Source organism: Molothrus ater, chromosome 9 (genome assembly GCF_012460135.2).
Source record: "Molothrus ater isolate BHLD 08-10-18 breed brown headed cowbird chromosome 9, BPBGC_Mater_1.1, whole genome shotgun sequence".
NCBI lineage: Eukaryota > Metazoa > Chordata > Aves > Passeriformes > Icteridae > Molothrus > Molothrus ater.
The window spans coordinates 5,263,911-5,278,524 of NC_050486.2; the positions used below are offsets into that span (position 1 = coordinate 5,263,911).

General features: G+C 46.3%; 2 protein-coding genes across 2 annotated transcripts in view; one reads left to right on the top strand and one right to left on the bottom strand.

The window, feature by feature from the left end:
- Positions 1–241: 241 nt before the first annotated feature.
- LOC118689242 (WAS/WASL-interacting protein family member 3-like) lies at positions 242–5,047 on the bottom strand. Its single transcript, XM_054515852.1, has 2 exons — positions 4,523–5,047; positions 242–4,450 (listed from the first exon to the last, which is right to left on the bottom strand). Exons 1-2 carry the CDS (start codon positions 5,011–5,013, stop codon positions 4,159–4,161), a joined length of 783 nt encoding a protein of 260 aa, XP_054371827.1. The 5' UTR covers positions 5,014–5,047; the 3' UTR covers positions 242–4,158.
- Positions 5,048–5,159: 112 nt separating this feature from the next.
- The window catches only part of BRINP3 (BMP/retinoic acid inducible neural specific 3), a 201,163-nt gene continuing 191,708 nt past the window's right edge, over positions 5,160–14,614 (top strand). Inside the window, 1 exon segment of the mRNA XM_036387412.2 lies at positions 5,160–5,389. The gene's annotated coding sequence lies outside the window, so the exon portion shown is untranslated.

Genomic DNA, 14,614 nt, shown 5'->3' on the forward strand with positions numbered 1-14,614 from the left:
AATCAGATAATTATTGTTTTCCTATTTCTCTGAGGCTTTTCAGCTTTCCAGGAGAAAAATCCTGGGCAAAAGGATGTTTCGGAAAATAGGAATGTGACACCTCTGCAAGGGAGAAAAAACTCAGTGGGCATAATTTTATCAAGTGAATCATAGCTCTGTTAATTCCAGGTGCCCACCAAGCTGCTCTACCCCCTTCCAGCTGGACAGTGCAGAGGAAATAAGATGGACAGCAACTCATAGGTTGAGATAAGGCAGTTTACTAAAACAAAAGGGAATTTCGTGTGCTCTCAAGCAAAGAGAAAACCTTAAGATTTTATTCTCTACTTCCCATCAGCTAGCAAGGTCTGGTCTCTTCCTGGGAAGCACATGGAGCTGCTGCTCTGGAAGGTAAATGTTGAAAATAACACATCCTCCTCCCCAGTCCTCTACCCACACTTATCTTTTGTGTCTGAATGCTCTGGAATGTCCATTTGGTCAGTCTGGGGCAGCTGGCCTGGCTGTGCCTTCTCCCTGCCCCTCCATGGCAGGGAATGTTGAGAGCCAGGAGCTGTGCCAGCCCTGCCCAGCAGCAGCCAAAGCTGCTGTGTTATCTGCTCCTTCCAGCTGCCAGGGCAGAGCACAGCACTGAGGGATGCTCTGGGAGCAAGAACCCAGCCTGTTAGGAGTAGAAAAGCTGCCCATTGTTTTAAAAAGGTTGCAGAGTTCACAGGTTGGGCTAGTGCTGCCAGGGTGGAGTTCTAACTGTTTGTTGTTGTAATCACCTGTTGTTGATGTTAAGAATTCCCCCTTTTGTCGAGTGACACCCTGCTGCTTCCTGGAGGGTGGCACCCAGACCATGAAGAGGAGGGGACATCGGCGTTGGCATGCAAATGACCTCAGAACCAGCATGCAACAGGAGAAGCCCCTCACCAAATGTAGCCAAAACCCCCTAAAAACAACGAGCCAACACAAAATTGACAAATCAAAGTGATGTTTAGATGTGAGGAACAGAATCCAGTATCTGCCAAGACCCTTTTTACTCCTCACCCTAACCTAAAGATGTCGGCTAGAGGATAGAGGACCTCAAATGTTAAACCAAAAGGTTGGGGAATGTTCTGATGCTCTTGTGAGGATACAACCCCAAGCTCTGCCCACAGACCAGTGGACAAAGCTGCACTTTTCCTCTTCCTCTGGGTCACTCTTGGGAGTCACTCCTGGGAACAGCGTGAGCGCGATCCTGTCGGTTCTGCCCACCCGAGCCAATCACTTTTAATAAAGGCATTAAAAAGGAGAAAGGTCTCCTGCCCGTGCTTACTTCACAGCCCAGCCAGACCCACTGCACCAGAGGAGCATCTCCTCTGTGACCAGGTGTCTCTGAGATATTGGAAATATGGCCTATTTGTTTCTGTAATGAGCAACTACAGGGCTTGTTTAGATACGCAGGGCAATTAATGGGTGCAAACAGGAGCTAGAAATGAAACTCATGAATATGTGAAGCATTGCTTCCCAAGCAAAATATGAATGCTGGACACAGGCAATTAAGCACTCCCTATGTTTTCTGGATAAATATGCAAATTTGACATTCAAATCAGACTTCTAAAAAAAATTTTCACCCAAGTTAAAGCACTAAGAACATAAGCAGTCCAAAGCTTAAGTCTTTTTGCTCCAACTTTAATTGCTTGCCATAATTTCTGCTAAGGGCAAGGCACTTTAGTAGGTTATCATTCTGCTCCTCCCAACTGTTTCAAAAGTCAAGTGAGGTTTCCCCTGACACATCACATAGTGGATGGAATTTTTAGATGGAGAATTTACAGCAGAGTAGCATGCAGGGAATTCATTAAAGCTGGGAGAAGGAAGTCACTGCAAGAAGGTGACAGTATTGTTTGCATAATAGGTTTGCCTGTTGCAAACTAAGACTAGTTACTGAGCTGCCTTAATAAATTACATTTTTCAGTAGTTAAAGAGAAGCACTTAGCAGGTTCTGAAAGAAAGAGGACCAAAAAGTTGATCATATGAAGTAGGAAAAAGAAATGTTATGGGGTAAGCTGTTAAAATGTGTTTACCAACGCTGCTGTTAAATGCAGATTTACAGGACAAAAGACTCTAATGACCTCTAATTCAGGGCCACAAGGCTTTTGGGAAGAGAGAATTTGATGTACCACTCCTCCCTCACAAGATTCTGCTGCAGACAGGGTCCCAGTCTGGATTTAGCATTTTTGGTGGGGATCTAGGTTTCTGTCTCATTTAAGTACAGTTTCTTCCATTGTTTGTGACTTCAGTACTCTGCCCTAAAATGAGATTTTATAATATCATATTTTAAGGCCATAGATTATTAACACCACTGAACAAAAGGCGTCATAATCCTCTACAACCCTTTAACTCTGCTTCAGAATGATTATAAGGGCTCAAGTCAAACTGTGGTGGCAATTTAGTCTTGGAGTTGACCACAGGGAAAGATCTGTGTTGTAATTCCAAAGTAACTTTTTTAACCTTTTGGTAATGGACATAATCTTTTCTGAGCATCCTGTTCTAGTGGAATGGGTAAAGGGGCTGGAATTAGATAATCTTTAAGGTCCTTTCCCATAATTCTATGATTCTAAGAAGTGAATAATATCGGAATATTCTTATTAAAGTGGAAAAGACCCAGAAGAGTTGATGCTACCTGAGGAAACCAAGCTGTCCTGCTCTGCAGGTGAAAGAAGGTGGCAGGGAGGGAAAAAGAGCACAGTGAAGTAAAGACCAGCCTGTCCACTGCACCTCTGGATGCCGTGGAATAGAAACTCCACCTTAGTGAGAAGTGTCTGAGCCAGGCACTAATGAAGTCCATCTCCTTCATTGGGAGGGTGAGGTTGGTCAGACTCAAAATCCTCCTTGGCCGATTTAAGCTCCCTTTGGTGTGAAGGAGCTGCAAAGCAAGTTCAGCCTAGGACATCACTCGAGAGAAGAAAGAACCTGAAGGAAAGAGCAGAAAGGCATTAGCACGGCAGCAAATCTCTTTTTGTACATCGTGGGGGTCCCTGTGTCACGCACAAGCGATGGGAAGGTCCGGTGGACATTGCAGTACCGAACTCTGCCGTGCCGGTGCTGCTGCCCACGGGCTCCCTGGCGCTGTCGATCCATCCCAGGCACACACTGCGTCTGTCCTTTGTTTTCTGCCAGATTTTATCAGTCTTAGAAAACGGACAGTGCCCTTACTGAATGCCTCGAATCCCAAATCTATTTGACAGTCACCGCAAGCTTGATGTGCAGCGGTCTTTGTTAAGGAAAGCACAATATTTACATAAACAGGCTGACCTTTTAAACCTCAGTTTGTCAGGAGGAGCTGAAGGAGAGCAGATAAGGGCAGAGAAGGGGGCAGAGGAGCCTTTGCTACCTGTTGCTGTAAGAGAAATCATATCCTGAGGCAAATGCACCTTTTGTTTTTATAACTGCATGAAGTATCGTATCTGTATCTACATATTTAACAGCCGCTACACTTGAAATGTACACCGAGTGATTTTCTTTACAAACCATATCATCCTTCCTTCACTCCTTTTCTTACATCCTCGCTAAAGAAAAAAAAAAAATCAGCAAAGCCCCAAGCAGCGTAAATCATTGCTATGATCAGCTCACTCCACGATTCTTTAGCATAAGAATGATGAGCTATGCTGACAGGAACAAACCAATGCGATGCCAGAGGAATCTTGGGTTCCTGCGGCTTCCGACTTTTCCCCAGCAGATTCTGCAAACATAAACCTGCCAGGCTGGCAAACAGACACGAATACTCCACACTGGTGCTTACAGAGACAATGGAAAGAAGACAAAAAGCTTCTTAATAAAAACCTAGAAATTGCCATCTCATTTCAAGACCGCACACAGCACAGCAGATGAGTGCTGGTGTAACTCTCCATATTGCCTGGCACATACATCTCATAATCTCATGGTTACTGCGCTCATTGATCCTGCTGAGCGTGAGCTGCACCCGTCCTCTGCAGGGATGCCAGAGCTCCGTGCGCGCTGCTCCTGACACGGACCGCCTTTCACCTTAGCCGTGCTCAGCTCTCAGCCCGGTTATACCCAGGGAAAAGCATTTTTATTAGCCACGAACGCGTGTCTGTTCACAGCACGCGTGTAGAAGAGGGACCAGGAGGAGGGGGGAGGACATACATCAAGCTCCATAAATGCTGGACCCCACACACCTCAAAATTCCGCACGTATTCCGGAGCCGCTATGCGAGGAAAAACGGTGATTTTTCCACCGAGCCAGGTCATTGTTTCCATGCCGAGAGCCTGGAAGCATCGAGAAGCGGGGGAAATGGAGGGGAGATGCTCCGCTTACCCGGGGCAGGAGAGGAACTCGTGTGATGAGCAGGGGAATTTCCGCCCATCCCCTCTCCCCGCAGCAGGGTCGCTCCCAAAATCCGCTCGGGCATCTCCGCATCCCTTCCGTGCCGCGGGGTCCGAGCGAGAGCGGCGCCGGCCGGGGAGCAGGGCTGCGGAAAATATGAAATAAAAAGATGAGAAACAAAGGGCTGGCCGAGGGTGGCGGCCAGGTATGTTCTTACCCGGCCGGGATCGCCGCCGTGGCTCGCTGGGTTGCGGGCGCAGGAGGAGGAGGAGGCAGAGGAGGAGGAGGAGGAGGAGAGGCTGGTGCTGCGCCACCCGCAGCCTGCAGGAGCTGCCCCCGAGCCGAGCCCTGCTCCCAGGAGCTGCCCCCGAGCCGAGCCCTGGCTCCCAGGAGCTGCCCCCGAGCCGAGCCCTGTCCCCGCCGTGACCCAGCCCCGGGAGCTGCCCCCGAGCCGAGCGCTGTCCCCGCCGTGCCCCGGGAGCTGCCCCCGGCCCCAGCTCGGTCCCGAGGGGAGAGGGGAGCGTCCCCCCCCCGGCCGCGGCTGCCGGGATGAGCCCCCGGCGCTCTCCGACACTCCCGGCTGGTTCCAGCCTCTCCATCATCGGTGCGGTCTCGTCTGGGTTCCACCTGCGTGGGCAAAGCCCCTCTCCTCCTACCTGCGGCTGAGATCCCACAATTTGTTATTCTTTCCTCGAGAATCGCTTCCATCACCACCAGAAAAAAAAAAAAAAAAACCCAAAAAAACAACAACAAAAAAAAACCCAACCCCACATCTACCCCAGCGAATCCCATCCCTCTTTGCAACTCCTCTTGCTATTCGGGTTTGCTTCCCTCTCTCCTCCTCCTTCTCCCCTCCCTCTTTCCCCCCGTTTCGGGTTTGGAGCCTCTCTCTGCCCTACACACACACACAGACAGGCACGCACGGTGTAAATGGGTTGTCACACACGCAGAACCGCTGCTGGTTCCCAAAGTCCCCCCAGCCTGCTCAGCCTTCCTCTAGCTTGAAGCCGCAGATCATGGACTATATGCTCGGAGCCGGGATGCGTTTTATTCACAGCCGCTTCGCCTCCTGCAATTTCACCCGGTGAGTAGGTTTGATTTCGCGTTCAGGTGGCGTGCTTCCAACAGGAAGGACGCTAAAAACAGCAGGGAGAAATAAAAAGAAAAGATACATAAAAAAAAAAAAAAAAAAGTTTTGCTTCCCCTTGTTCCCCGACGGGCTGGCTCCACTTTCTAAACTCGAAGGAATTAGGAAGCACCAGTTTTTTGCTCACGTTCATTCCCAGCCACCGCGCTCGGCGCTGATTGCAGCGCGCACCGCAGCACCGCTTCCAGAGCCACCGTTCCGCTGCTTATTCATCACATTTTATTCATGTTTCCATCAGGCACGGTACCTGCTCCATCCCCCGGTTAACCCCTGCAGACGTGGGCGCTGGAAGGGCTCAGTGTGCCGAGGGAAGGACAGGACGGGATTGCTGCCGGCTGAGACAGCCGGGAGCATCCTGGGGAATGTCTGCGAACCTGCGGGGGGAGAGCAGCTGGGAAAGTTCGCTGCTCTCCCCCATCCCCTGAAGAACTCGCACAGGATTGGGGGTGGGGAAGGATTCTCCAGAAGGGATAGGAGAGGATTTCCAGACCTCCAGCCCTGTCGCATGTGCTGGGAGGGGGCAGTGGCCAGGCGGGGAGGGGGCCGGGGCAGCAGCGGGGTCGGCGGCCAGGGCTTCTGTCCTGCTGCTGCCAGGGCTTCTGTCCAGCCTCTGCAGCCGCTCGCTCCTCGCTCTTTCCTCACTTCTCAATCCCATCGCACCTGATTTCATCTATCACTATTTTTGGGCATACCTGTATTTTTTGCTGGCCAAAAATTGGTTCCCGAGGAGCACAGGGAAACGTACGCCCATCTATACATGTACCTGAGGCAGAGGTAGATGACAGAGCTCCTGAATCAAGTAGGGGCTTTTGAAAGAACAAGAGAGGAGAAGCAAGGGAAATAAACACATTACATTAAAAAAAAAAAAAAAAAAGGACAAGTGCCCTCAGAGTGCTATTTGTGTTTGATACTTCCAGGATTTCAGTGTCTCTAATTAGCGGCAGAGATCCTCCCACGGTCAATAGCAGAAGGCAGGGGAAACATGCTATGTCTGACTGGGCTCCGTGTAACTCTGTCATTTGGGTGCAGGATAAGTGTGTGTGTGTGTGTCTGTGTGTGTGTCTGTGTGTGAGCGGTCATGTCTCCAAAGCAGAACCTGCAGAGATCACCAGGAAGGTGCTCAAGGCTTGCAGGCAGGTAGAGAGATGCCAGGGAGAAATAACAAGATCCGAATTTATTGCCTGGTGGCATGCAGAAGACGGGCAAGACCAATTCAATGCCAGAGTGTGCTCCCCCCTTGTTCTTCCCTCCACCCTCTCCCTCCCCGCCCTGCTGCCTCCCCCTTCGGCCGCCAGATTGCTGGCTGCTGTCTGGAAAGGAGTAGTGAAAAAGCCCTTCAAGCATGGGATCCAAAACCCACCCTTCCACCAGCTCGAAGCCCCCATGCCTACTTAGCTCCTTCCAGCTCAGCATCCTTCTCCCGGAGGCTCCAGCAGGTTTTTCCCATTCCTGCTGACTTGCCCCTCTGCCCCCACCTCCTCCTCTTGCCTAGGACCTTTCCATGACTGAGGTGATGAACCAAATCCCAGACATTTCCCCTGAATTACCCGCCTCTGGCGCTGCTGCTGCCGGGATCCTCCAGCTCCAGGCTGCTCAGGAAAGTTTCGTGCAGTCATACCCCCCTTCCCTCCCTAGGTAGGGAGTGCGTTTCTAAACCTCCACCTGATTTTCAATCTTCCCCCACTCCCCAGCCCCCCCAAACCTTTAATAAAGAAAAAAATCCCCAAAACAAACCAGCAAGTCCTGAGGGATTTCTGCTCTGGTGGGAATAGCTCAGCCAGTGAGCATCACCTTGGCGTGCTGCTTAAATGTTACCGCTCTGCAGAAGAGATTTATGTGCCCATCAGCAGAATATTTCCCGGGTTTAAGAGCACTCGATTTTCCCTCTGCTGACGGGGATGGGAGACGGTCAGGCACAGGACGAGGGCAGTGGAGTTGTTTAGCTCACAGGCACTATGACGGGTGGCAGTAAAACGGTGTCTGGCCACCAAAAGTGACACGGGTTGGACCGGGTGGCATTTCTATACTCAGCGGAAGGCGAGGGGACGCACATCAACCCCTTTGCATACAGCACCAAATAAATCAATGCAAGTAACATGGGCTTAATGGGCGATTGCAACAAGCGACAGTCAGGCGTGGTAAATAGAGAATATTCCCACTACCCTTGATCTCCAGCATTCCGCACCCCCAGCCCAGGGATATCTCCTTCTCACACGGGGCTGCATGACTCAGAAAAACCACAGGAATAATGGGCAGCAGCCGGGCGGGTTTTGCTTTGCCGTAGTTGGTTCCTTTGCTTTTTGTACAATACATTGGCGGTGTGGAAATCCCTCCCGAGCCCCGCGGCCCATTCCTGACAGAACGCTCCCAAGCATCTCTCTTCCCTGCATTTAGATGCCCAGACTCCCCGCTTGCCCGTGTCTGGCTTCACTGCCAAGGATTACCTCCATCTCCCCTGAAGCTGCGTGGATCTGGGACTCCCTTTTGGCCGGGAGTTCGTGTCCCCATTTCCCATACCGGCTGTGGCAGACGGACACCCAGGGAGGTGGCCCTGGCACAGGGAGCACCTCTAAGCGTCCAGCCTGCCTCCTCATCCTCCCGGGCTTCATCTGCCCCGCTCCCCCGCGTGTCCTGGGGCAGGTCCCGGGGGAAGGAAGGGCTGGGGGGGCGACACGGCGGAGGTCGGGGGGACCACGCCGGCAGCAGGAGGGGATGCTCCGGCTCCGGAGCCGGGGGTGGCAGCGCCTGTCCCGGCTGCGGGACCCCCGGCTCGCCCCTCCTCATCCTCAGCAGCCGAAGGCAGCTCGTTTTGTAGGGAAAAGAGAAAAACACCCCCGTGTCCAGGGAGCGGTGCCGCCAGCCCGTGCGGCAGAGGGAGCAGAGGCTTCACCGCAAAGGGTTAACGCGGGGCTGCGGGGTGCTCCAGGCTGGAGTCCTGTGTGCGCCTCTGAGATGCACCAGCCAATCCTGGAGACAGCAGCGTGAACTAGATGTAGCATGCTGTAAGGAGGGAGGTGAAGAAAATAGGGTGTAAACTGTCAGCGCACACCGCGAGGCGGACCCGCTTCTTGGGCTGCGATTTCTTAGAGACTTAGAGAGCACCATGCATTTAAAAAAGGTAAGGGCTTTGTTACCGACAGCCTGTATCGTGATTCACTGCCGGATTCAAGTGCGTTTTCCGTGTGGCTTTCATTTAGTGATAAATTGTGTAGCGCAGAGTGAGGAGAAAGTGGAATGTGGCGTGATTTACTGCTCGAGAGCCGTTTGGAAAGGCTACGTCAGCTTCGAGTTGTAATGGTTTCATGTAGAGATTGAGCAAGTGAATGCATGTGAAGTGAAGTGAATTCATGACTGGCAGGAAAATGTAATGCATGTGATAAGAGAAGGATGTTATGCTGTAGCAGCAAAATCAGTTATGGATCCATATGAAATGAAGGCTAGTGGGAGATAGACCTGATTTTGAGAAAATGTAGAGTAATTCAGAGTCATGTATCTGACAAGCATGTCTGTCAGATAAAACCAAAAATAACTTCATTCCCAGAGAAAAAAAACCCCATGTTTATTAAATACAAGATCACAAAAGAATGCTATAAAAAAAGAGTGAAGTCAGAAGCTTACAGAGTCTGTATGTGCAGAGATGAGTGACTCTGACACATTAAGTGTACAGAGATAAAGCTAGAGTGGCCCTGCTAACATTTACAGGATATAAGAAATAACTTCAGAGGAGCAATCCTTTTAGATATCAGACTTCACAGACTGCTGTCATTGCTCAACCCCATCCCTACAAGGAGTTACTCATTTTAAATAGGTGCTCTATCAGCTTTACCACAGGACCAGCTTTGGGAACAGAAACATTTGACTGGATCTCTTCCTCTCTGTATCTAAGCATAGCAACAGACCCTCAGTCTCAGATGCTCTTGCAGTGCTAATCAGCAGAGTTCCATCCAGAAACTACCTACAAATTCTTGCCTCCAAGCATTTTTCTCTCTAAGACGTGTATAATTTAAGCAGGGGAGGAATAAAAAAAAAGATCTGTGATATTTTCTGTAAGCTGATCCACCTCCAGCGAGAGCAAACCTCCCCAACAGATGCTGAGTTCACAGGAGTTGTGTTTGGGGTGCTTGTTCATGAAATGCTGAAACCCTGTGAGTGAAAACGAGAACTAAGAAACATGAAAACAAGCAGCTGAATGTTTTTACAGAGCTCAGTGCAGGAGGCAGCATTTGTACAACAAGCCAACAAAACAACTTGAGAATATTCAAGTGATGCAATCCTCCTGTCTTGTCCTTTCCTATTTTTTCTACTTCTCTCTGAATGCCTTTGTGAAGAATTAATTACAGAAGTCAATTCATTGTTTACACCAACGTGTCCAAAAATTTACTTTTTATTCACATAGATTGCAGTGACTTGTCACTCCTCTCAGCCCCAGACAATGATTTATGGGACTCAAATATTTTTACTTCATTTGTATTAATTCAAAATCATATCTGATTGGGATCAGTCTAAGTAATGTCTTGCTTGAGATGCAGCACCCGCTGAAAACAAAAGGAAGATCTTTCTACCAGCAAGCTTGCTTCTTCAGCAGTTTTTGAAAATCTAAATGGAAAATTGGATGATCAAACTACTTACCTAGGTTTTCCTTAGAAGGAAAGAGTGGTGGAGGATATTAGGTGATAGTTTCTGGAAACATTGTTTTCTAGCTCTCAGGCATACCTAGTGCAGCTCTTTCTTAATCCTCCCAAAGCTTCACCTCTCCTCAAAACCAGAAACAGGCATTGTTTTACTCTCCTGAAACACTAGTAACCTCACATGGGAGCAAAATCAGCAGAAATGCACTCTGACAAACAGTCAAAGTGTTTTGAGAAAGGTGTTCTTTGAGAAAGGTTGGACTGAAGCCACTGTCCTGTTAGAGCTGCAGGTAGTGCTACAGCCAGTCATTTCATGGGGAAGTAATCTAACTTCTTCCTAATATCATCCTATATCAGCATAACAGAACATTAGAAAAAAAAATGCAACTACATTCTCTTAATATCATTGTTTTTCTTTAGCTCGGTGTGTTCAGTGAGGGCCTGATCTTGGGCAATTCAAGGAGATCAGAACCATCCCTATTAACTTGAATAGAAGCAAGATCAATTTCCAAAACAATATTTTGGAACCCAAAAGAAGTTCAGATTTAGAAGGGGAAAAATGTGAGCATCATGAAGTTACGTGCTGCGTACTGAGCAGTGGGAGGCTTTGCATATCTTGAGTCAAATATTATTAAAATAATAAAGAACTAAGAATTTGTGACCTGATCTTACATTGATCTAGGCCTCAGTACTTTTTCATCATTGAAAAATCAACATTTTCTGTATGAAGTTGAGGAAGCCCCACTGAGCTGCAGGTAATCAGCACCTTGTGACTGGAGTCATCACCCTGCTGAAAACTGTAGTGTGAATAAATTTGGTCTTCCAGCTTTGAAGTTACTAATTTATATGTACCACAGTTTGTGTGCATACACAAATATGGTTTATACCTAGACATAAATATGCATGATACGCACTACACATCCCTCCACACCCATGGGCTGTATAATCACTTTTTTGCCCTTGCTCATACCATGGCAATGATGATTTAGCTCAGTCTCTTTCCTGTCTCCCACTGAAAGTCTTCACCTGCTCCGTGTGCCACAAAATAATGTGCTGAGGAGAGGCAAGAAGGACACTCTGCCACACCAGATCTTTTCAACTTTAACTAATGAGCCTCTCACAAAGGCCACAGATTTTGTTCCACCTTCAGAAGAAGATTGACCAAGCAATATATATTGCTAGCTAAATTAACACCATTAAACTGTAGTGGTTTCTCTTATAATGAGGTGAGATCGTAAGGCTTGTGTGTCAGATACCTTTACTGTAGCAGTTACATTAATGGGGAAAAATTCTGCTGATTTGCAGTAACACCTTCATTGCCACATCCACCAGCACTGATTAATGAGAAAAGTGGTTTCTAAGGCACTTATTATACATTGGCAAGTAAAGGATGTAAATCTGGGGAGTCAGAGCACTGCTCTCTACCCTTAATCCCATATTGTTCATGACTCCTGAGAATTCTGTAGGGCTAATTTAGCTCTTTCAGTACTTGTAAATCTACTAGAAATAACAAAAGCACCTGGTTAATTGAACATGGACAACCACACTGGAGTCAGGTGGGATTGTTAAAATCCATTATAAATGCTACTTCTTAGTATTACCTTTTTTTTTTCTTTATTTGAAATCTGTTTCTGAGGAGGCTTACCATCACTGGTGAATAACACTGCTAAATGTGGCAGCCCAAGTGTATATTTTTATTTCACCTAAAACATTATTGGTCCCTGTTTATTAACAATTTGTTGGACAGAGAGAGCACATATATGTTACAACAATTTTAATATTGAATAATTCTGTATGGTTTGTACTTAATGAGCCACCCTAAAGGTTAAAACTGCTGTAGTTGAGGGCAGAGATGACACCCACCACTTTTCCTCCAGAACATGTAGCTGCTCAGCATTCCTTGGATGAATCCCCTTATTCCTTTAGGTCTGTACCAACATTTCTGAGGAAGGTGCTTGTTTAGGTAAAGCAGCACTGTTTATGCAGGTCAAGACTCATCCTGCTGCCAGTCTCTGGAGACTGTGGATTTATTTCACAGAGAGCCATTAGCTGGTGATGTTCTCTTTTTAAGTCACTGCCCCTGTGGGATGTGAATCTGACTCATTGGCTTAAAAAGTAAAAGCTTTAGTAACTACCTAAGTAGCCTTTAAGCTCTCTGTTAGCTTGAGTTTATTAGATTGATTCACATTAGTTGAAGACATGGTAGTGGCTTTTTTTTTTATTAAAGTACTCTTATTTATAAACCAGCTTAACTTCTTCATGCTTGCTTGTCTTGGCCAGGCAAAGTCTAGAGCATTTTCACTGTCTTTCTGGAAAAAATAGGCTATAATGAAGAAAACTGATGATCCTCATACTCAGAGAGACTGCAGTGATCTTTAATTCCTCATGAACAGATGTGTGTCCCTCATTCAGCACTGTGCAGGTACCACTGAAAGTTTAAAGCTCCTCAACATTAGCTTAACAAATTTCTACTAAACAAGAATGTGTTTTTCTATGAGCTACAACAAGAAATAGTGACAATTTCATACTTAGGCAGTTTCAGACTGGGTCATATCTAAATTAAAACGATTGAGAGATTGCAATTCCTGATGCAAACTCAGACTTTCACTCCTTGCAGCATGATGTTCAGAAGAAACACATCTTTTAGCAGACAGACTTTTTTCCCTCTCTCTAATTTTGCAATTTCTTCTAATCTTGTCAAAAATCAAGTCTTTGGGCTAGATTTATTTAAGCTTTATTTATTTCTTTAAGCTTTTAGTCTTGTCAAAAATCTAGCTTTGGTGCTAGATTTATGTGAGATAGCAGGCTGCCCAGTACACATAACATAATTATTACTTGTACAATCAAGCTTTATCCATCCTGAGCTGCAATTAGCCCCAGACTGGTTTGCTGGAGCTTGAATCTTTGCTCAGTCAGCCATAAAGTCCCTACTCTTGCTATAAAAAATTAATAGCTATAACATGAGCATTTAAGAGGATCTGGCTACTGCCCATGCAGTGGCTACAGGCTTGGAATGCTGCAGCAAAGGGACTGTGGAAAAATCCTGCAACAGTTTTCAGTAGCATCAGCTCTGGAAAAATGGTCTCTTGAAGCTTCTGTGAGTCCTGCCTTGGGAGCTGGCACAACAAGTGGTGTAAATTTGTTGTTTTTTTCCTGTTAGAATAAACAGGTTGAAGATGAGAACCTGAAAGGAGCTTTAACCATCCATTTGTATCAGCTTAACACCATGTATGCCATCTGTGAAATCAGCTGTAAAATATGGAGCACTTTTGTCTGAAAGACATAATAAAAGGGCAAAATAAAAACATTACCACTCTATTAGATATCATTTTTAAGGAATAAAATATATAAAATAATCCATTCTTCTTGCAAGGCATCCAGAGAAGTGCATTGAAAGAAAAATTTCATGCCATTAGATCTTTATGGATGTTATTCTTAACTACTGATCTAAGTTGTAACTACTAATTTTCACATGGAGAATAAAATCAGGAATAGTGTAAATCCTTGACCAGATACAGCCTTAGCTAAAATTAGAGGGCTCTGTCCAAGCCTGAGCCAGAGCCTCTAAACTGACAAAACCATGCTTAGAAATAAAAGAACCCCCAACCACATTACTTGTGGATTAGGTCAGATAATGTCTGAGGGAATGGAAGTACATGAATTAGGTTGGATTTTGTGAATATGTCCCCATTGTAATCAGTACAGTACCTTGCTATTTTGGCTCTCTTCTTAAGTCCAGAGAACAGCTATACACCATTATTTTTTCCCTTCATTATTGTACAAACAATATTAGCACTCCAATAACTTCAAAGAAACTTCTATTTTTGCCTGAGACTGACAAATCCTTTCCTCCCCATCCTTTTTCTGAGCATTTCTTGCAAAATTTCCAGGAACAGAAATTTTAAGCAGCAACAAAAATAGTCAGCCACTCTGTTCATGGAAAAATCATGATTTTTATTTTATAACATTTTTGCCATCCAATAATTTGAAAGCATTCTCTAAGCATTTCTTGTTTAGGCTTCTTAACAGAAACAGTCATTAAAGAAGGTTATATTGGCAAGGTTTATACAGCACAATCAAAGTTGTACTTTGAGGTAGCTCAGCTCCAAGTACTCTCCTTCCTCTCTGTAACCTGAATCTTCTTCAGCTCCACAATCTGTTGGCGAGCAAAGTTTCCTCCCACTCCATCCCATTTTAGCCCTTCTGTACTACTAATCAGTTATATTTGGATTTTTCCTCAGGCTTGAAAGCCTCTGGAAGCAAAGCTTTGGTGTACAGTGTGTAAATAGCTGCTTGCTCCTGCTCTAGGTGGTAGCAGCTGTAAGAGCCCTGGGTATTGGATTTGCTGGGAATGCCCTGATGAAGGCAGGAATGATGAATCTGACTCCATGTTCTCAGAAGGCTAATTTATTATTTTATTATACTATATTATATTAAAGAATACTATATTATACTATACTAAAGAATATAGAATAGATACTTGCTAAAATGCTAAAAAGATAATAGTGAAAACTCGTGACTCTTTCCAGAGTCC

Coding starts and splice junctions, on each gene's coding strand:
- LOC118689242 (XM_054515852.1), bottom strand. CDS start 5,013: ATGGAAGCGATTCTCGAGGAAAGAATAACAAATTGTGGGATCTCAGCC. Junction 4,451..4,522: donor ACGGCGGCGATCCCGGCCGG/GTAAGAACATAC, acceptor TATTTTCCGCAG/CCCTGCTCCCCGGCCGGCGC.